We start from the raw sequence: 22394 nt of genomic DNA, 5'->3' as shown, positions 1-22394 counted from the left end.
TGAGAACGATGCAGATCGTGCGAATCGTCAGGTCTACACACCCAGAGAAAAGATTGCTTCGATTTGAAAAAATTTCGATTAAATGAAAAAAATTCTTTGATTTGTGAAAAAATTTCTTTCATTTAAACATTATTTTTTTAAATCAAATAAATTTTATTTGATTTAAAAAATAATCAAAGAAATTTTTTCACAAATCAAAGAAATTTTTTCATTTAACCGAAATTTCTTTAAATCGAAGCAACCTTTTCTCTGGGGGTGCAAAGGTTCTCTGAGATCCCTCTCTACGCGAATGTTTGCGTGGGAATGTTTGTTGATGAGATGTCGATGTGTGTAGGCGATATAAAAGAAAAGAGCTTTAGGATATTTCTTACAGCGTTGAGTAGCCCCTGGACTGTCGGTGGTGTGACGTGCAGTGGTGTGTAGACATCTTCCGATTCCTGACGCACGTAGAGCATGACGCGTTCCTCGGCGTCCGCTGGACGTAGATGCGGCGGCTGTTGTTGTAGGTGCAGCCGATTACCGACACTGGACACCACCGTGCCCGTCAGGCCGGTCTGCACCCCCTGCAGCATCGAGCCCTGCAGCTCCTGCACCTGCATCAGCAACGAGTCCTTCTTGTCGTGCAGGTTACTGAGATTGTCGGGCGGAAAATGGTTGTGGAACTTGAGGGCCGGCAGACTCGGCCGGGCGCATGGCGGTGGATAGGGGCTGCTACCCCCCGCCTTCAATCCTCCACCTTCACCATTACTGAGTGACGAGGTGTCGGTGTCACCCCCTCCCCCGCCGCCGCCACCACCGTAGAAGCCCGACAACTCCATCGTCGAGAACTGTCGTGGAAGAGAGAAGAATAAGGTTTATTTTTTACTCTGCGTCTTTTTCTTTTCTTCACGAGACGACCCGTTTAAATTTCATATTAGAAAACGAGGAGTAAGCTTTGAAGCGACGTTAATTTCTTTTCTTAATGTATAATATTAAAGAGGAGATTGACGACTTGCGAACAAATTGAAAATCAATGGCGGCAAAAGATAAATATGATAACTCATCTGTTTTGATAATAAAAATAATAATGCTACGCAATGCTGTTAGTCATAATGTAGTAACTACAACTCTCTGTAGTTACGACAACTCTCATATTCATTGTAATAAAACTAAAAACATAAAAATATATATTGAAAGGCTTCTATTCTGGTTCGTTAAACTGAATTGACATTCGAAAGGCTGTCTCGAGAAAGTCCACGTCACTACTTTGCGATGCAAGAGTTGCGGTTAGTGCAGGGTTTCGGCGGGGGTGAGAGCAGAGGATTGTGGATTTTTCTAAGTTCATTTTTGCGCCAATTAATTAATTTAGATATATGCTATAATGACATAGCACACTCGTATTTGAGATGTTGTACTACGATAACGTAGCATATTCATATTTGATAAAAAACAAATTAATAACGTAGACATCTTATATTATTAATAAGTTTTATGCATATTAATGTAGCGTATTAAAAAAGTTTATTCTTATTTATAATTTATTATATTTTTGTAAAGAGAAACAATCTCTTTTATAGAATTATTAACTCTCCATCGACAATTTTGGATTTTAAAGATGTATTCAATTTTTTAATTGTAATTCTAGTAGACAAATTTAAATTTGTAAAATATAAGTAAAATTCGATTTTTTAAAAGTGTATTCGATTTTTTAGTTGTGATTCTAGTAGACAAATTTAAATTTGTAAAATATGAGTAAAATACAATTCGATTTCTATTATAAAAATTTGTTGTTAAAGCTTTCATAAATACATAAGATATATTTGTCAATTTGTCATTTTTGTACAACCCGACACGATATAAAAATCTGTACTGAAGTTCGAAGACCCAGGTTGCAAATGCGAAGAGTGAAAATTTCACATTGCCGATTGGAGGATTAATATTGCAATTAAACATGTTCGCAATCAATGTTACTGTGAGAACACAGCAAGTTCTTATTGATGATATACTATTACATGTGTGAGTAACATATAAGAAAACGATGTGATTACCTTATCGATGGCGTGTTCGGCCGGTGGGGAGAACAGCACAGGCGGTTTGTGTAGATCGACCATGGAGTAAAACTCGCTGCGCTCCGTAACGGGGTGATAAAGCTCGTCGAGCTTTTTTCTGCCAGTCGCTGTCATCTTCCTCTTAGCCGCGCGTCTCTCTTCGTCCCGGGTCTTTCTCTCAGCTCCCTACGATAAGCAACATCATCTCTCAACTTAATTTCAGCGATCACATTGCGACCAGGAAGCGATCGCGCGTTATTTACATCGCAAATGAAGAGGGAAAGAGGGGGAGATAAACGTATGGAAATGCAGAAGAGCAGTTACCTTATCGCAGAAGACCTTAATTTGACAGTAACCGCGATGGGAAGGCGGCGTATACGTGTGCGTGTGGGGCGGTGGTTCCTCGTACGTATCGACCTGGATATGCAGCGGTAAACCCTTCACGCCTTTCTGACTCGAGAAATCGGTACTGAGACATTGCACCGCCACGTTTATCTGTGGATCAGAAATCGGACAGGTAGCAGCGGCGGCGCGGCGGCGGCGACACGGGAATTGCTTTATTAACGTTTCCGCTAAATGGCCGTGCAATCGAATGCGCGACACGATATTTGCGCGTAGCGCAAGATTGCACGGCGATAAACGATATATATATATATATATATATATATATATATATATATATGTATATATATACGGGAAAGAGGGGCAGAGAGGCATATACATGTCGTTAAGAACGTAACGTGAATCGACATTTCCGGCGTTCCTTACCTTTGCCAACGATTCGAGTGGGTTCCAGTAAACGGCAATCGCATTGTGCGCGACTTCCTCTATGCAGCCCACCAAGCCAGTGCTATTCTTTGTGTCTGTAACAACGGACGTGACTCTGAAACTCGCGGATCATGCAGGGGAATATGAAATAGCTAGTGCTATTCTTGGGACTTTTAGATAGAATATTAAAATAACGGGGCATACGTCCGCGATAAAATCTTACCGGTTGTCCGTTATAGATTATGTAGCTTGCGCAAAATACAAGAGATTTATAATTAGAGATTTAATCGATCAAGAATTTATTAAAAAAATACGTGCGTATCATAATTTATAAAAAAAGCTATCACTGTTTTTCAAAATTTTATATCACTTCTACTTATTTATTTATTTACAGATATTTATATTATTTTATTTAAAGTATTTTCCAAGTTTTTCAAGTACCAGCGTCAAGAATCCGTTGTTTGACAGAGTGTTGCCTCCCGTGCCAAAACTGCCAGGATTTGATTTCGTCTTCTGGACTCTTCTCCTCTCGGAACATCAACATTACCACGCTCTATGCAGCACATATAGATAATTATTAATCACCTGACAAATCGAGTATAAATCGTAAGTTATCGGTTATCGGCACATTATTCCTAGCGACAAGGTAAGACAAGGAAAACACACCGTGAGAAAAATTTTACACGCGCGCATGTAAAATATTTTTCACGATGTATTTCAAGATCCCTATATTTCATAATTATCGAGATTTCTCGTGTTTTATAATCAATCTGATATGTGTGAAGTATAAATAAATATCTTGTGTGTGTCTACAAAGTTAGCTTTCGGGTTTCACCCGGATCGACGCGATATACGCGGGGACGTACATCGACCGCGACAGACGCACGCTCGAGCGGGCACACGCGGGCGTGAGCGTTTTCGCCGTGAGCGGCGCGGCGGCGCGGCGGCGCGGCGAGACAGAGCTGGAGGAAGGATTTTTCGTGATTCGGGTGAATGGGCGAAGAACTGCGCTCTCCGACGTACCGGAGGAAATATGGGCGCGCACGATCGGAAAGGAAAGAGAGGCCTGTGAATAAGAGGTTCGCGTTACGCGGTTACACTTACTTAACCGATCTCCCTTGAGGCTCGCGCCGCGAGAGACGCGGATATACCGTTCGAATCGCCACACGCCTCGCTCTCGACGCTCGATTAGCAATTAACGAGGAAGCTCGTAACTCGTCGCCGGCGCATACGACGGAAAAAGAATCCGCCACCTTTATCAGAATGGAAATTACTAACGGTGCGTGCGCACCGTGGCTGCCAATTAGAGTCGCGAGAACAAACGATCCCGTCTGACTTCTTCTTTCGACACGCCGCGCCGCGCCGCGCGCACGCCGATCGTCTCCGCGAATTTTACCGCTCCAGTCACGCGAACGGAACGATACCGTGCAAATGCTTATTGTTACAGTTTGACATTGATAAGTGTACCGTAGCTACGCTGTTAAATATAAAAGGAGCAATGATAACCCAATCCCTTGAGTTAAAAAGGTTTAATATTATTAACCTTCATGTGTGTCGAAATGTAAATCAATTTATTTCTGTGGATAGTTTCAAAATGAACAACATTCATTTATGAACTTAGTAAATAAATTAAATCAAATTTAATACATTTTCTCGAGTTAGGCTATTATTTTAACTACTTAAGTAAATTGTTTAACTCCACTATTTTAATTAAATTAACGACATGTTAAATAGTTACGACACTGAAAAAATGTGCTAAATTTTAATAAACCATTTGTTTAAGTAATACCGACTAAATATTTATCGAATATAAAGATACATTTATTTGGTACAAGAATTTATTATCTATTAATTTAATTTAACAATCACTTTTTTATTAAGTAAATTAAATTTATTTAATATGTAAGTAAATATTTAATCGATAATGTTCAAATATAATATACGTATATTTATTAAAACCTAGTACATTTTTATCTCAGTGTAAGAATGATTAAAAATAATTCAAATTGTGTATAATTTGTGAATTTAACAGTGTATTCATCTCTATCTTCGAAACTATGGATCTACTTACCTATATCATCATACAAATGTGGTTATTCAAACAGTGCGATTATTCTTTTTGCTCTTACCTTGACTGTCTGTCCTGCCTTGAGGAGTGGCTTATCCGGATCGGACACATATTCTAACGTGATTCCGTAGAATTGGCCCTTATTGATATACGTTATTCTATCGTCCTCGCGGCGCTGGGACGTACTGATCGGTGACTCCAAGTGGTACTTGAATCCGTAATTCGAGAAACTAAAGAACAGACAAATAAGATTCCCCAAATGAAGCGTGAATACACACAGCTCCGACGTATGTGAGCGCGTAAAAAAAAGAAGCACACATTTAAGAAGCAATCTCCATAGTGTGTGTGTCATTATGCAGCTGGCCGTTTCACACACTCGGTCAAGATTGAATCGCGTTTACTTAATAGACGATTACGAGCTTGCAAACGAATGCTCAATTAGCTGATTAATGCGCGATGCAATATGAGTGATTATCGTGTCATTATCGGCTAATTCTCCGCCAACGTATTCCTACTTCGCCATCAAGACAAACATACCTAAAGCCGTTTCGCGTGGAAAACAACCGATGTGTGTGCGAGGCAAACAAGACCGCGCAAAATTCTTTGCTAATTAGAACGTTCGTCATCGCGCGCGCAAAAAAAAAAAGCGATCGCAATCGTGTATGAATATTCTAATCGTTAATAGCGGTAGAACGATAATGAAGGGCCTCGGGAGCCTGGGAAGCTGGCAACGCAGAGTTCGCGCGAATTGGAAAAAGAACGACATCGACAGACACGCATCAACCTTGCCGGAGACGGGGGGAGAGGGGGGGGGGAGGGAAGAGGGAGAAAATCGCGACTTCTAATCGAGCTTATCTCCGCGCCGGCCGCGACTAAAGCACGCAGGTAGGCGGGCGACCGATAACTTATGAAAAATGAACGCCCATAACCCGAGAGATTGAGGGTAGAGACCGCGATATAAAACGCGAGACGACAAAACGACGCGCACGATTGAAGGAAGGTGGACGATAGATGGAAAAACGAGAGCAAAAACGATCCGACCGCCGCGATCGAGGAAAATCTGTAATCGTTAAGCTGCCACTTCTCGTCTCGAACTCGATTTATCGATACCGGTCTCCATCGGTTTTATCATTCGCTGCCTCGGCGAATTTTCTGAATATATTATTATCGTACATCCTCCTCCTGAGAGAGTGCCTTATTGTCTTTGAAGCGCACACATTCGTATTCGTGACGCGGTCCTTCCGTTTCTCTTTTTTTTTCCTTTTGCCTTTCCGTTCTTCTCTCTCTCTTTTTTCATTGTGGAACCAGGGGGCAGTGTGCGTAGCGAGCGAGGCGATAACTGACCGTGGCGGGTGAACGCCCTCCTCTGCGCTTTTGCTGCTCGCTACCGTTGCACAGCCTCCTACCCGATGTGTATACCTTGTTACGACTCCCTGTGTGGGTTACGCATGAATACAGAGTCTCTCTCTCTCTCTCTCTCTCATCTGTCTGACTTTCTCGCTTCTGTCTCGCGAAAAAGAACCCGGTCGAAAAGAGAGAGGCTACCCCTCTTGACATTTCGATTTCACGCTGCGAATGGTCGGCGAACTCTGCGATTTTTCAGACCCGGACCGGGCGCGACCCCGAGGCGCTTGTCCGACTCTTTCAGAGTCGACTTCGGAGCTGGCTGCGACTTAATAACTTTAACATCATTGTTCATCTCGCGTCGGTGAGCATATTCAGAGAGATGGAGCAAGAAATATTCAGCAGCGCTGATCGTACGCGGTCGGCTCTAACAATGGAAGGCAACAAATTACAAAAGACGGATGGAGCAAAACGGGAAATAGAAAGATCGCTAGGAAGGATGGATATGGGAGAAGAAGATCAAATGAGTTGGCAAGCGGATGTGAATCGCGAAGGAAATGAAGGGTGTGCAAGGAGTAAGAGGCATAGGAAGTTCTTCTAGCAGGTGGTTAGTGAAGATATTAGTTTTCTGTGAAACAGAAATGACATTTATGACTCCGTTTTTAGAGAGGCGCCATTAGTTCTCAATCATAAAGGAAATAAAATCCTTTTGCTAAATTAAGCCTTAGCGTATGAGCGAAAATATTATACAACTATGCAAGTATTTCAAACTCCATCTTTGTCATTAGTTGAACCGATTATGCGTATAATACATGAGAAGTTATATTAATTAAATTATTAATTTAAACGCCATATGATAATATTTCATTTGTATATATTAATATTTTCTTGGAAACATTTGTGCTAAGAATGAAATGTTCGTTCATCTGCAATCACGAGGTACTTTCTTTGTTGCGTGCACGGAAAAAACGGTTTTGCTGAAATGTTTAAAAGTTTAGCTAGATATAGATCTGAAAATTATGTAAGACGCTTAACTGGTTACTAAAATATTTTTATAGCACTGCCCATCACTGAGTTGTAATTATTTTGATGGTCAAATAGAATTATTTGCAGAGTATCTATATCTACCTAAACTTTTAGATACGAGTACTTTAATAAAATCTTTCCAGGTGGATTCGCAATTGCTTGTCCTGAGCGGTGCAAGTTATTAACTTTTATCGTTGCTCTTCCGTACCTTTCATGTAATAAGATAAATTGATAGATAAATATCTATATATCAATCTTAATATCCGTCTACTTATTTATCTATCCATTCGATCGAGCAAATTGAGCATTCGCCTTTGCACATCATTATTATAACGCATATTTATTATAATTTCCTATACTACCGTGCAATCCCTAATCGGACAAATCATGTCAAGAAATAATTCTATTAAGTTTTCTTTGCTCTTAATCTAATAAGCACAGCTAGTTTTAATCAAAAAGAAGCTATTAAAATAAGATAACTTTTTAAGCTTCTCATATAATCCAAAGAGATCAATGCTTGTGCTAAATATTAAATCGTATTAAATATTTTTAAATAGATTGTTAGAAAAGAGCACTGCAAGAATTACATACATATTTTGCGATCATTGATTTTTTTTCATAAATTGTAGCTTTCCGAGCCTACGTACATTTTCGGTATCTGGATCTTATCGGCGTCGTTCTGTCTGCCGAAATCGTGCCAAGGCCGCGATCTCTGCGGATTTGGATTTGGATTCGGATTTGTCGCACCAGTGGACACTAAGCTGCTGCGTTGCACCTGTGCTTGTGCGTGGCTCTGCTGCAGCTGTAATTGCAGGGGTTGGTGTATGACCGCTCCACTTTCGAGAACTACCGCTGTTCCGGCTGTTGTTCCGCCAGGACATAATTCTGTGTAGTCGAATGAGGACTAGAAAAAAAATATAATTTATTAAAAATTAATAAAAAAATAAGAACCATATTGGACAAACGTTAAAACATAGGAGTCCATTTAATCAATTTAAATTAATAACTTCCATTTAAGCATTCTAAATTTTTTAATTCTTTTTTAATCTTGTTTAATTCGAAAATCTGCCGCAAATTATATATATATATATATATATATATATGTATGTATAAAAATATTGAAAAATATAATTACATTGAAGTCATGATTCAAGTAATAAATGATAACAAATGCTTTATCGTCTTTCGTGACAAAAACTAATAACTTATTTTTAATTCCTTGTAAAAGAAAAAAAACAGATGGAATGTAATGATATAGTATAGTAACATTAATATATGTAGAAGAGATACAGCGTGTAAAAATAATGGTAGTTGCAATTTTTTCCGATCATATTCTGGTAGACATAGATAAAACGCGTTCGCATGCACGAGCATACTAAATCTCATTCAATTTAAATGCTCCCTGATTACGGTGTAATTAGTATTTAAAAATCTAATAAGAACGTAATTATTTATCGACGCCATTCGTTTCGTATATCAGCATTATCGCGATTCAATATCTACACACGTTCGCGTCTTATTTTGCATATCAATGCATTTCATTAGATTTTTCCGTATCTCTCACAAGTATCCCTCGATAAATTTCAAACTGCGTCGATTAAAGGGATCACTGGACCGATAAATGATTAACCGTTCACAAACACGCGATTTCACGTGACTGTCCCGATGCGTCCGTTTTGAGTCTCTCTTTTTCTCGTTGGTTACACATAACGCCATAAACAAATTTCGATATATAAACGCAAATGGATTGCAGCGAAAAAACAGTGGTGTTTTCCATTTATCATTAATATGCGCTTTTTCATGCATTTTCGATCGTGCACTCCATTGCGCACTGCTCGTATATCCCTGCCTGAAGGCAGCGCGAACGAAGAAAGAATAGAGAAGCTTTGTGGTCTCGTAAAATCAACCGCACAATCCGCACACCCGCTTCCAACCGTAGCTGTTAATAAGCGGCTTGCCAAACGACCTATTCCCTCATACGTCTTCATGCGATTGCGCGTCGCCTGCAGTTATTTTTCAATGCAACGCGGTTACCGCAGCTCGTTACCTCAACTCTCTGTCATCCCAAAAAAAAAAATCACGGCAGCTTCTTTCTTGCTAAATTCTCTAACCACTAAATCTACCGCACATCGACACAAAGCTATTCGTCGTTTTAGAATTTTTCAAATGCTTCATGCATTAAATGCATGAGATGCAATAAGCATGAAAGTCGCATATTTTCTTCCAGCATAGTTTTGAGACGCGACGTTTCGTTAACAAAAATTTTATTGCATGTCATATATTTTTCAAATTGAAAATTTCAATTAACATTCAACGTTTTTCGTGATTAACACTTAAAATACAACATGTTGAAATCCTTAGATTTTTTTTTATTATGCGACAAAAATTTGAATTTCTCACGGAAAGAACAATTTTGCTGATAGATCTAAAATTTTTCTGGAAACATCAGAAAATAATTTTATTAGACTACTAAAACAATTTTGTTAGAAACTCAAATTGATTGCTAGAATATCAAAACTTTTTGAAGTATTACTCTTCATTTTTCAACATAATTATTTTAATAGTCCAACAAAATTATTTTCTGTACATTTTTAGTTCTTTCAGTTCAAAAATCATTTTTCTTGTATTAAATTAATTAATTTATTATAATATACATGCACATAAGAATTTAATAGATCGCCATTTTTACAATTTTATCATATTGTGTGATTAAACAAATTTCATGCACGACATGCGCAATTTATCGATAATTTATCTACTTATAGGCCGGTATTCAATCGACTTAGTCGATTCTTATTTCAAGATCGTCTTAAGTAATATCTTAAGACGCTAATACGGCCGTCTGATTGGTCGTCGTGACATCTCAAGACAGAACTTAAGAGGGTCTTGAATATAAGAATACCGGCTATAATGTTTCATCGTCGATATGTGTACACAACTATTTTAATTGAGACGTTAACGGCAATAATTGAATCAACGTTTGATAAGCAAAGTCTAAATCACAGTGTACGACTGATGCAAATGCGAAAACTGTTCCGGATGAGAAAGCGCGCATAAATATTTAATATCTAAACAGGCTTAATCTTATAAGTCAAGTACCAACCAGCTAAAAATCCGTGGGTCCGGTTAAAATATAATACATGCAATTTGCATGATATTAAAACCATACTAAAACAAGATGTCACTTTGTATACCGGAAATTTACGATAATTAAACGAGATCCTTTTTTGCTGACGAGACATCGAATTCATCAGATAGACGTATCATTCGTGCCGTGTGATCATAATTGGCCGTGTTACGTTATCTCGATGCGATTCAGAGCGGCACCGTTTTCTCAAATATTAAGAAAATTGTCGATCGAAGGCGTATTAGTCGCGAGATAAAACGAGCGTGCGCGGACGGTAAAATTTAATGCTTTACCCACTTTGAATATCAACGTTTTAATTGCGTGCATAACACAAGCATGCCGATCAGGCGAGCGGATCGGTTTTCAGTAGCACTTACATCCGATACCTAATCCGCCCGACCCGGGCCTTCGGGTTTTATTTCAACGTCTGCCATGCGCACACAAGCGGAGCAGAACGAACGCGTGCTTTCTAATTCGTAATGTCGACTGCAATGCTAATGACTTACTCTCGCGTGTAACGCGCGCGACACGATTAATGCTTCCGGAAGTGGACGAGATATGCAATAGTACATGAGAATGACGAATTGCCTGTGTCAAGAACTGCCGATATAAACGAAATGATACAAGCGACTATATTACCGTTTAATTGAACGAGATTCGTATAGAAAGAGTTAAATACGCCTGACATAGAACTGATAAGTTCAGAGAGATTTCCAAAGCCTCTTTTTTTCGTGAAAACGCGATACGATTACAGTTTATTGAAATTAATGTTACTTCCTTGAGAAAAATTTATGTGTGTGTGCCGTCTGATTATATAATAAAGTTTTAGTATTAAGTATACATCTTACCGTAATGGACTTTGCGACTATTACGATGTTATTTATTGATCTTTAAATGAGGGACTGATAAGAGGGTCGCTTTAGCAAAACATGTCTATTACGAAAAATCTTTGCAGATATTAAGTTTTAAGAACCGGAGGAACAGGTTCGCTTTTTCGATACGACTGAGTTTTGCGATTTACCGTAATCTAAGATACCATAATTGCTCCTTTAGTGTATTATACACGATATAATATTAGCGTATAGAATTAGCGTCTCCGAATTTATTGCGTCGGCATAAATAACTGTATGCGACGTTAAGATGGAAAAACCTTGCCTGACAAATCGCTTTGAGAACGGCGATCGTGCATACGCATTCGATCTGTCAGTATTTAGAGCGCTTTACGCGTAATACCGTGCCCGGCTTGCATTGCAGGAGACACCGGGAATTAATCGCGTGAGAGAGTCCTCAGCTCTCTCTCTCTCGCGGATGAGGTATCGTCGTGGGCGAAAGCACTTACTTGACAAATCGCATTGAAAACGATACCATAACGCAGCAATATCAACACGCATATCCGCGATATCTGCGTGCGGATATGCTCGCAATAGGATAACGGTTAATACCCGCATATATTAATGTACCGAAGATGTCTTTTGAAGCCGGGACGAGCCGGCCGAGCGTTAACGAACGATATTTACGGTATCGCGCCGCGAGATTAATTGCATCGCGATCGCTTATGGCGCCGTGGGCGAAGACATTTGTACCGTGGTTGATCGAATTGAAAACGATAGCGCGGGAGCGGCTGCAGCAGATGATGCCATCGTTTCCCATCGTTGCCTCCGTTACGGCAGCTCTCGATTGAGTTACGGTCATTCCGCGTCTCGGGGCGCGGCGATTCTGTCTCGGCCAAACGTTCCGGAGCATTTTTCCCAGACAATTAATGACGCTGCCCGGCACGCCATCCGCGTAATTCAGTAGCGAGCACCTCAGAGTAGTAAATATTTCTTCACGTATCCTCCCTGCAACCCGTTAACTTCGATCCCCGCTGACGAGACGGCCGCGGGATCCCGCTCCGATCATGACTTGTTCTTGGTTACATCGCCTGCTGATTGCAATTTATATAGACGTGAGCCATTTACGATCGTCCCTGTCGGCTAACTCCGTGTCATCATCTTACGCCTGGGCAGTGTTAATATATTACGTGGTAGAGCAATATGTTACACGCGAGGATCGTTTTATTCCATTTTGAAAGCTTTTCAGCTCTCTACATTCTCAGTATTCCGAACTTTATGTTAGCTGCTTACGTTATGAGATGTCAGCGAATTTCTTCCGTGGAATTTCTCGTCCAACTCATACTTGTTTGATCATGGTAATTTTCATCCTGGACTTATACTATCATCCGACTTTAGTGACTTTATCGTGTCAGAAAAACGAGAGATCTTTATTCGATTCGATCGTTAACGCGACATAGCTCGTAAACGCATCCACGCCTACCTGTATTCGAAAACGCACGCTAACGATGTATAAGAGAATCTCGCTTTTAATCTCTCTATAAGATAGGACAGCCATTATAATAGTGTTGAAATATCAATATTTTGAACAGCAATACAATGAAATAATAAATTACAAAAAAATCTTACTCAAAGAAAAGTTGTAAGATTTTAAAAATGAACTATCTAGAAGTTAAAGCTGGATACACTGGATTCACGTAGAAATGTATCGAGTGACAAAAGGAATGAAATTAATCTCGCTCGTAGACTCACCTGATGAAGGGCCGTGGTTGGATGATGATCCTGTCTGGGCGTCACCGCGTCAGCGCCTATGCCAGAGTCAGGACTGGGAAGATCAACGGTCAGGACTTTGCTGCTACTCGACGACGAGCGTATCGCGTGTGTCGTAGCGTATGAGCTCGGGACGACCTCGTACCTCGTGTACGAAGCAGTCGTGGTGGACAGCGAGGAAGTGGAGCTTGACGAGGCGAGTGGCGGCAATGCGTCACCAGCGACGTAGACCGTTGTCGCCTCCTGATGAAGGCCACCACCCGGATTCGCCGTTGCGTTCCCTGTCCCGGTCGCTGACGTAGACGTATAGGCGGTTGACTGCAATCTAGGACTGCACGACGTGTAGGGGTCGTAAGGGCTGCCATACTGCTGCACCTGTACACCCGTCAATTGCGGTTGACTTTCCACCACGTTCGCATGAATCGCCGCGATTGGCGAGAAGATCGCGGTTTCCCGCGTTTCCATCGTCGCGTTTATACATCTTTTTATGGGGAAAAAAGACCGCGCGATGATGTGGAACTGAGATACGTTGCAATTGTGCAATTTTCGAAATGCGCGGGAAGCGACGTTAGAAGAATTTGAACGATGTTATTTTCTCAAATATTATCTTGCGATGTGCAAATGTTGCGTATTAGGCTATTGCTGTACGTGACACGACGTTTCGGCGAGGATCGTATAGAAGTTACAAATCTTGAGCAATCTTTAGTAATTTTACGCCAAATAAACCACATAACGTTTGAAGTTATTTGAGAATTACAAATTCTATTCTCACCGCATGTGATTATGGGAATAACTTTGTAACGCGAAGAATTGAGAATTCTTGTAGGAATGGATTATTAAATTAATATTCAAACATATTGTTTGAAAAGCGTCGAACTTTTGAAAAGGTCAAAGTAAATGGAATAAACGTAAATAATCACAAACTCTCACGGGGAAGAACTCGTGATTGCACTTGGCAATGATCGTCTGAAATTTACCTGCAACTGATGCGGATGATGATGGTACATTCCCGGTGGTGTGGGACTGTCGGGTTGCGCCTGTTTGTGTCGTTTGCTGGGTTGTTGGCCTCCGCGCGACGAGCTGAGATCTTCTGGTTCCCTCTTGACCCCGACGATGCCGGCGCTCGAGGCACCGTCGTGTCGCAAGGGTTGTGGACTCAGCGGAAGCGGAAGGCCACCCTGCAGGCTCTGGCTAGGACTGTGAGATTGCTGATTGTACTGGAGGAAGTGGTGTAGTTCCCCTCCTCCGGTACCTTCACCGCCTTCCATGCGATTCGTCGAGGCGGAACCAGAGCCAGGCGCCTCTTGCACCAGCAACTTCTGGCCCATCACACCCCTTCAACAGTCCGTGAAAAATTGACCTTAAGTTATAGCTCCTTTTACCGATCACCGACATCGGCATCGATCCGCATCGCGCCCTAAGAACGCGTGACGAATTCGCGCTATATATATCGAGATCGATACAATACAGGCTCATTCGCGTTGCTTCTGTTTGCTTTTTTATGGGGTCCGCCATCTGGACCCTCTGAGCATTTTTGACTGACATCGGCCGCTCAATGAAAAAGTTTGAATTTTTCGCATTCACAAATACCACGACGAGTGAAGAAGAATTACATTTTTTTTTTTTATACATATATCTAACGGAATGGAAACTTCTTCAAAAGTTCAATGAAGACAAAAAAATTTTTCTACAAAATCTCAAATATTAAAAAACTAATCACAATACATAAGTAGAGAGATACATGTTCTCATTATTTTTTAATCTTATTAAAAAATTAATGGATGTATGCACCAAATTTAGAATGAGACATAACTTGAAAAAATAAGATTCTTAAACAGTCAATACAAATGTAAAAAAATTAATAATATATTAATCAATTTTATTAATAGATATCGCTTTATTTAATATAATATGAGTATTGTAGTAGTTTTTATCTTTATAATTAGGAATAACTAATGTTATTTAAATCCTGCGTATTCATTGAAATGATAATTGAATTGGCATCTTCAAAGAAACACAAGAAACGGGTCGTACTTTCTTTCTCCTTTCTCCGTGCCCTGTCGACGGATAAAATCAGCGAGGAAAACCGGCGCTACACTTCCGCTGTGCGTCGCACGCTGCATCTGCCGAATTCGGCAATAAAATTTTCGATGCGCGACGCGCGCGCGAAGAAGCGCGATTCGCCGATCGACTGTACGGGAGAAGAATCGAGAGGATCGCGGTATTATGCGAAGTAGTTAACATGTTATATTTAGCATGATAATACGTATCCACAATACCGGGGACCCTTATAAACTGCCAACGCTTTTAGTGCATTCCCCCTTCCTCCCTTTCATTCTTTTTCTATCGTCTCTTCGTCTTTTCCATCACGAAGGATCCCTCACGTTCCAGTTCTCTCTCTCTCTCTCTCTCTCTCTCTCTGTCTCCTCTTAACCCTTTTCCCTCTAAAAAAAAGTACACATTCCTCTTTCCATCTCACTCCATCCTTTCGCACCATCACCATAGTTCCTACCCTACGGTCAGATGCTTCCGTACAATGATCTTTTTTTACACTTGATACCTGATCTCTCGTCTACTTTCTCTCCTGTTTCTCTGTCCTGCCTTTTCTCGTCTGTCTCGCAATACGAAGGGTGACGGCGAGAGGATGAGAAGTCTCTCGACGACTATCCCGCGTGGTGCGTCTCGGGTCGCCCTCGGCACACTTGTGCCTGAAGAGGTGCGGATATAGGACCCGAAGATCGTGGTCGAGACCGGGGAAAAGACGGCGGGTAAACCCCGGCTATGACTGGAAATCGGGCACGTTCTTTCGGCAAGTAAAGAGAATGCGCCGCCATCACCCGGGGCCATAGCGGCAAAACTTAGGCCTCATGAATTCGGCTTACGTGAAATGGATCCGTTCGCGCGTTCTCCATTCGCGAGAGCGTTTCCCGATAATGCGATGCTAATCCGAGGACGCGCGATGCGAAACGGGATTCGCGTGCGCACACCTTGGGAACTCGATACGCACCCCTGAAAATGTGGGATCGCTAGGTGCGAGGTATCAGATTGCAGACCGAGTCTGCCTGACGTTTTAGGCTCTCGAGAACGTAAGTAGTTCTATGCAACTGTCATCAACACATCATCATCAGAGCTGTCTTGGATTTTACGAAAGTTTTTGATAATTAAAAAAGTATCAGATGACTTGTAACATGTAAACGGTTATCATCTCTAATAATGTGCTCAATAACGATTATCATTAAACTTGGAAGCTTAATGATTCTTGTTGGAACATTGCGTGCTCTGATTTAACATTAATGTCATATATTAACTTCTCGTTCTGGATTAACGGATCATATATTATCAACCCATTGGACTGTACTACATTGCATTGAAAAGAATCCCAAATATGGATCGAAACGTTTGTCTAATTATTGTCAAATAATCAAATAAATTAATATTAAACACATATATCTTCTGTCTGGCTCTTAAAGCAATTATATTTTTATTTGAATTAAAAAAGTATCGTCATAATTTAAAACGTTTTCTTACCTTAAAAAATTTTGAAGACATTCTTCTGGAATCTCTTTACATTCTTGATTCAATTTCATATCAAGGATAAATATTAAATATGTATTGGATCCGTAATCCGCAATTTTTTCGGAATAAACCTTGCCACAATCTTTCGTCGTAGTAACATTAAACGGTGTACAAAATGGAGTATTTTTTTCGTTTCTTCATAGCTGTCGAAGAGATAAGTACTGAAGTTAGTGTCCAGCCGAGAAAAAAAAAACATATAAAAAAAAGCAAGAGAAGTTTAACGTAAAACGAAGAAGAAAGAGTTTTTCGAAGTCGATATTTGTTTTAAATCACTTATTTCGTAGAGCTGTGCATATGTCACCAGTTTTATTTTTATGCGTCCAATTCATGCGGAAAAGATCGATAATGTCGATAGACACATTGTTCAAAATAATACTCAAGCAGATATTCGTAAGTCAAAGTACATATATTAGGTCAGAAGCGTGATAAATCAATGTGTTACAACTTTTTGATAAGACAACGTCTCGGTAAACAACTGGAGATATGTTATCATGACTATAAAAACTTCTAACCAGAAAATTGTTAACTTTGATGTGCGTCTGTGTGCGTCAATTCGTAATTTATGACTTATGAAAATATATACTCGTCAAGTTTTTTTCTCCGTTATTGTTATTGGCGTTGTTATATCGCTGTGTAATGACTTGTGGTTTTACATACAATATATGTAGATGTAGTTAGAAAACTATCAAGCGACTATCTTTTTAATTTCAAAGTGTTCTTTTTTTCTGCACGCAGAGAAAAGATCAGCCAACGCAGCTAAAATGCGTCCTTATAATAGGGACAGCTAATGTTGTTGTTAATGTTGCTGCCAAAGCTCAATTTATTAGCTGCTAAAATTTAGGTGCTGCAGCGAAAAATATTCTCTGCTGGAGTAAAATGATAACTGAGAGCGTCCCAGAAATAATTGCGAATGCTCGGTTACGTGGCTACGATAGTGAGGAATATAATTGTTGCCACTTACTTAGCTACTCGTATTAAGTACGCTTTTAATTTCAACTAATAAAGTTGGATGTCGGCAGCAAATGTATTTTATCTTCAACAGCTAACAATAACAGCAAAGTTTGCCAGCAACTGACATTACTATAATCCTTTTTTTGCGTGGGGCAATATATGAAATATAAACACGACAAAAGGGAGAGAAACGCATTTATGAAATTCCGACGATGTTGACGTGCGGTGTAAGATACCGTTTTTATCGTTCCATTTCTGCACCTCCCAGGAAACGCCAGTCTTCGGCGACCAGCGGAGGAGACCAAAGAAGATCAAAGAGCTACATTCTTTTTCCATTCTTTTTCTTTTTGCGTGGAGAAAATCTTGTTAATTACATCGGTATCTGCAGCGTGTTGTCTTCCACTTCCTTAGAGCTTTAAATCTACCAGAGAGTAACGCAAATCTTTTATTTGAGCCGAATGCCGATAATTTTCTTATAGTCTACTTCGACCGTTATCTTTTATCTGATAGTCTAGTATTGGATCTATCATCATAAGCACTTAGTTAATTCTTGAATTTGATATAGTGATATTAGGGCAAACATAAAGAACTTTTGTGCTACATACTCTGATATATCTAAGGTTTGTTCGCATCGCATGTTCTGACATACTCTAAAATGCTTCTACTATAGCATTTACTCACTCTAACGCGCTCGTTGAAGCGAGTAAAAGCTATAACAGGGGCACATTGGAGCATACTGAAGCATGTAACGCGAACAAATCTCTAGAATCTCTTTCTGAAGGATCAATACGCGCCGCGCACAAATTCGTGCTTCTTGCGAGTCGTTCGTGCTGCAAACAAATAAATTATCACCGCACGTCGCGTTATACAGTCTACTGCATTCCATCGTGTTTTTTTTTTTTTTTTTTTTTCACTACTTCGCGTCTCCGCTGTCCATCGCACGCGGTGACCGCGCAACCCAAGTACGAGTGCAAGAGGCAATTACGTGCTTACGGTGCAGTATTATCGACGACAAGGCTTTCACCCCGGTGGCGGCAGCGGCAGCGGCAACGGCGGCCCGACATGTGAACCCGCAGGTCGCCGAGGTTACCGCAGGGTCACGACATGCATGGCCATTTGTACGTAAGTACGCGATACGCGCACACGAACGCAGTCTTCGTTGAGCGACCTACGGCGTCGGGACGCTGCTTGCGGTACCGAGGCTGCGGATCAGGCTCGCGGTAAACCCAGGTTCGGAACCGGAATCAGGCATTTCTTAAACCGGAAATCGGGCGTATATCGCTGCGAACGCGTGTGCGCAGCGTCATGAGCGATGGACCTGTCTGTATGTGGCGCGAGACGAAACTCGAAAGACAGGTCCGACAAAGTGGCGCTCTACCGACTCTGCTCGCTCGGGTCACTTCTTTGATTATTATTGCCGGTTTGCTTTTTTTTCCATCTTGCGTTTGCCGCTCGCTCGCTCGCGCGCGTCTACGACTTTTTGTGCCTTTACGAGCTCACGCATGCACGCACGTCGGCACCTGTGCTTGTAGCATGTGCCGCCGTGTCGCGGCAATGTCAATGTACATATATATATATATGTGTGTGTACGCGCGATGGACGGTCGGAAAAGAAATTTAGATGCGTGCGGCGTGGCCTGCAATGATGGTCTGCCACTACTCACGATGACCGCCGCGTGACTTTCCTAGTGCTTTACTTCCTAGGATTATCGTGCATTTCCTGGAACACGTTACTGTCGGTGACTTTCGGGAATTATGAAACGTCCTTTGATCTTAATATCGCATGAGTTTATCTATGTTTTTTTGTAGAAGTATTCCCGTTTATAATGCTCTCTTTCAGAATGAATTGTCACTCTGAAGAATGAAATCACACTCTTAAAGATTGAAAATTGAGCCATCCAAAGAAATTAGAGAATATGTATTTCATACTATCTTTCGAAATTTTGTTAAATATTTTTAATAGGAATTGTTAAGAAAGATTACAATTCTCATCTCGTAGAAAACAAATTCAAATGTATAAAACATCTCAACGTCATTTAATGGTATAAGAATTATTATATTTATATTAAAATTTATTTTATGAAGACAGTTATGTGTAGTCGGAAATTTTAATCAGAAGCGAATGTAAAACGATGCGCTACATCGAGTTCCGCGGGAGACTCATGTCTCTCTTAAAATCAACGACCTGATAGTTTCCTCAGGTTCGAATTATCGCAAATATCTTGAATGCTCCTTCGTACCTTCGTGCCGAAGAGTGCCAATGAGTATCCTATCAAATGTTGATGGTAATCTTATGCCGGAGTCGTGGCGATTTTCGCTCTTGCGTAACGATTTGCGGGATTCGATGTCGAAGTTGCTCGTGCATCGTAAACCGCGAAATGTCGCCGAATAATCGCATACCCGCGAAACTCGACACCGGCTTGTTACTTCCCGAGGTCGACTCCTCGACTTTCGTCTGGTTTACCGCGATCGTCAATGTTACGGAACAGGCTACGAATTCGCCCCGGTTCTCAGACTTTTGCGTGTCCTCGAAGTCATACCCGCCTTCCTGTTTTGCTAATGAGACACTACGTGATCCGGTTTTCGGATCTGGTTCGTTCGAGTCAGTGAATCAACCCTCTGCGAGAAACACGTCCATTTAATGACTTCTTGACTTCGTTACGACGATCGAGATCGTTGACAGCCGGAGTGACAGATTTTAAGTGTTTCTCGTGACCTCGCCAAGTCCAGGATTTCGCGCTGTTCTCCATGAGAACGCGACAAGCATTTCCTCGGTCGTCGAACCAATGATTCTAACCAGAAACCAGTAAAGTGATACAAAACAGACGGCGCGCTACGGCGTTTTCTAATCGTAAATTCGAGTTAACGAGATAATATCGCCGCAAGCTGGCTACCTCAATCGACCGATCCAGTTCTTGCCTGGTAATCGAGACCTCATAGTACCGCAGTGTTGTCGACACTGTAACATCGCAGCGCACGTAATTGGCGAACTATTCGCTTCCCTTTTCTGTTTATCGAGATCATATTTCGTGAGAAAGAAGGTGTAGTATACAAGTTGATATATATATATATATATATATATATATATATATATATATATACACACACACACACACATATATGTAATTTAAAATTGCTAACAGTAAAGTCCAACCGATGTAATTTAATGAAAAATCTAATATCAACTTCATTGAGACAAAAATTTTTTACAAACTGTTAATTATAAACTCCTAACAATTAATTCCTAAAAATAAAGCCTTCAATTTCCGTGTAAAAAATTAAGACTGATTGGGAAGCAAGTTTTTGTTCATTTATACAAACTAGTTAGATTTTGCTTTGGCGTAGTTTTTAAATTTTTTAAATAATTTTATATTTTCTAGATTCTGCCAATAATTCATATATTTTTTTAGCTTGTTAACAGCTGCAAATACACGAACGTGTCCAATGACTTTACTCTGCTCCGGTATATGATCTTTTCACTTCAATCTCAGTTCATCATGCCTCGGATCTCAGCACGCGACTCGCTCGCGTGCGATTTTCGCGATCGCGGAAAGATGCGGCGCTACCGGAGAACGCGGAGATGCGATCTCACGCGGCGAGCGCGAAACGAGGGCGTTGCCATTCGCGTATCGCGGTCCGTCGAGGAGCCATTACGTTTTTCTATAATCGTAAATTCAAACAAACGAGAACACGCTCGCGCGAAGGTACGTGTCGAGCATAAAGCAGCGTGGCGGCGAAAACGGGGCATGGCACTCGTGGCCGTCCCGCGGTTCTGGTTTCTTGTTCCGGCCTACTGCTGGTCGACCCGTTTCATTTTACGACGTGACACAGGGGCCCCTCCCCTCCCCTCATTCCCTCGACTTGTCAGGTGGGTCAGAGGCCACCGCGCTAGTGGCCAGGATTCGTCGTAGTGGCAACTCTATGCTCTTAAGCAGATCGCCGCGCAATGATAACCGGGAGAAACGAAACGTGTAATAAGAAGTAGCGACAACCCACTCGTATTCGTCATCCGTCTGATTGCCGACCACCGTAAAGGTCCGCGATCTCGGAAACGGAAGGTTCCATTATGTCCGTGCACGTATGTACACCATGGAGAATGGTGCGAGGAGAGGAAAGAACGGACTGATCTTCAAGCGGTATGTCGACGGCAAACAGCTAATTAGTTCCTAATTGCCGCAATTAGGAATTCACAACTTCGCCGTTTTGCGCCGTCCAGATTGTTTCGCGAGCAGTTAATTAGGATCTTTTAACGTTATTACGATGCCACGAAATTTCTTTCCTGCGTTATACTTTATTTAAGCCATTAAAAAATTGTACCCTTTGAAATTTTTCTAGTTTACTGTAAAAAAAAAAAAAAATCAGAATTCGATTTGAAAACACGGTTAATTAATAATTTACACTTGATTCACTCTATGACGTTGTTTCTTAAGCTAATAAGAAGACGACAAAAAGATGAAGACGAAGAACAACAATCTTCGCGGAACGTATTCGCGTTGGCTATCTGTCTAATCCCGGAGACAAGTTCGTTGGCTGAGCATGCACCCTCTCGGACGAGCGTAAAGGCCACTGCCGCCTCGTTCCTAAGTAGATCTTGGCGTGACGATAACCAGGAAACGTAATAAGAAGTTGCAGCGTGCCGACGCTCATTGCCGAGTTCATTCTTAAGCTCCTTAAAGACCGGCCTCTGTGAGCAAGACTTCATTATGTTCCGCGCCATTCCGTCGCACGTACGAAAAGATGGCCATAAAGAAAGGTCCGAGACACGAGTATTACGACCGCCGCTCGTATTATGTGTAATACGGCGTATATGATACGGAAGCGTGGCTAACACCATATTTACTCCACCCCGTGCCTCTCGTTTTCCTCAGATGTCAATCTTTCCTCAGATTGAACGAAAATTCATTTCAC

At 41.1% G+C, this 22394-nt stretch overlaps 1 protein-coding gene across 5 annotated transcripts in view; it reads right to left on the bottom strand.

Moving 5' to 3' along the window:
• The window catches only part of grh (grainy head), a 128992-nt gene that overhangs the window by 8965 nt on the left and 97633 nt on the right, over window positions 1-22394 (bottom strand). For 4 of the 5 annotated variants that reach the window (XM_087407006.1, XM_011069043.2, XM_087407007.1 and 1 more), the window contains 9 exons: window positions 13938-14295; window positions 12943-13335; window positions 7881-8137; window positions 4925-5093; window positions 3237-3348; window positions 2796-2890; window positions 2352-2522; window positions 2028-2213; window positions 372-827 (listed from right to left, as the gene is read on the bottom strand). In XM_087407006.1, the coding sequence (XP_087263132.1) occupies window positions 372-827; window positions 2028-2213; window positions 2352-2522; window positions 2796-2890; window positions 3237-3348; window positions 4925-5093; window positions 7881-8137; window positions 12943-13335; window positions 13938-14295 (2197 nt within the window). The remainder of the gene's footprint in view (window positions 1-371; window positions 828-2027; window positions 2214-2351; window positions 2523-2795; window positions 2891-3236; window positions 3349-4924; window positions 5094-7880; window positions 8138-12942; window positions 13336-13937; window positions 14296-22394) is intronic. The other variant, XM_011069044.2, reaches the window with a different exon arrangement.

The sequence above is a fragment of the Acromyrmex echinatior genome, chromosome 6 (assembly GCF_024713525.1).
Source record: "Acromyrmex echinatior isolate Ae372 chromosome 6, ASM2471352v2, whole genome shotgun sequence".
Lineage (NCBI taxonomy): Eukaryota > Metazoa > Arthropoda > Insecta > Hymenoptera > Formicidae > Acromyrmex > Acromyrmex echinatior.
The sequence above is the reverse complement of the archived record's forward strand: the minus strand, read 5'-3'. Positions and strand labels throughout refer to the sequence as shown.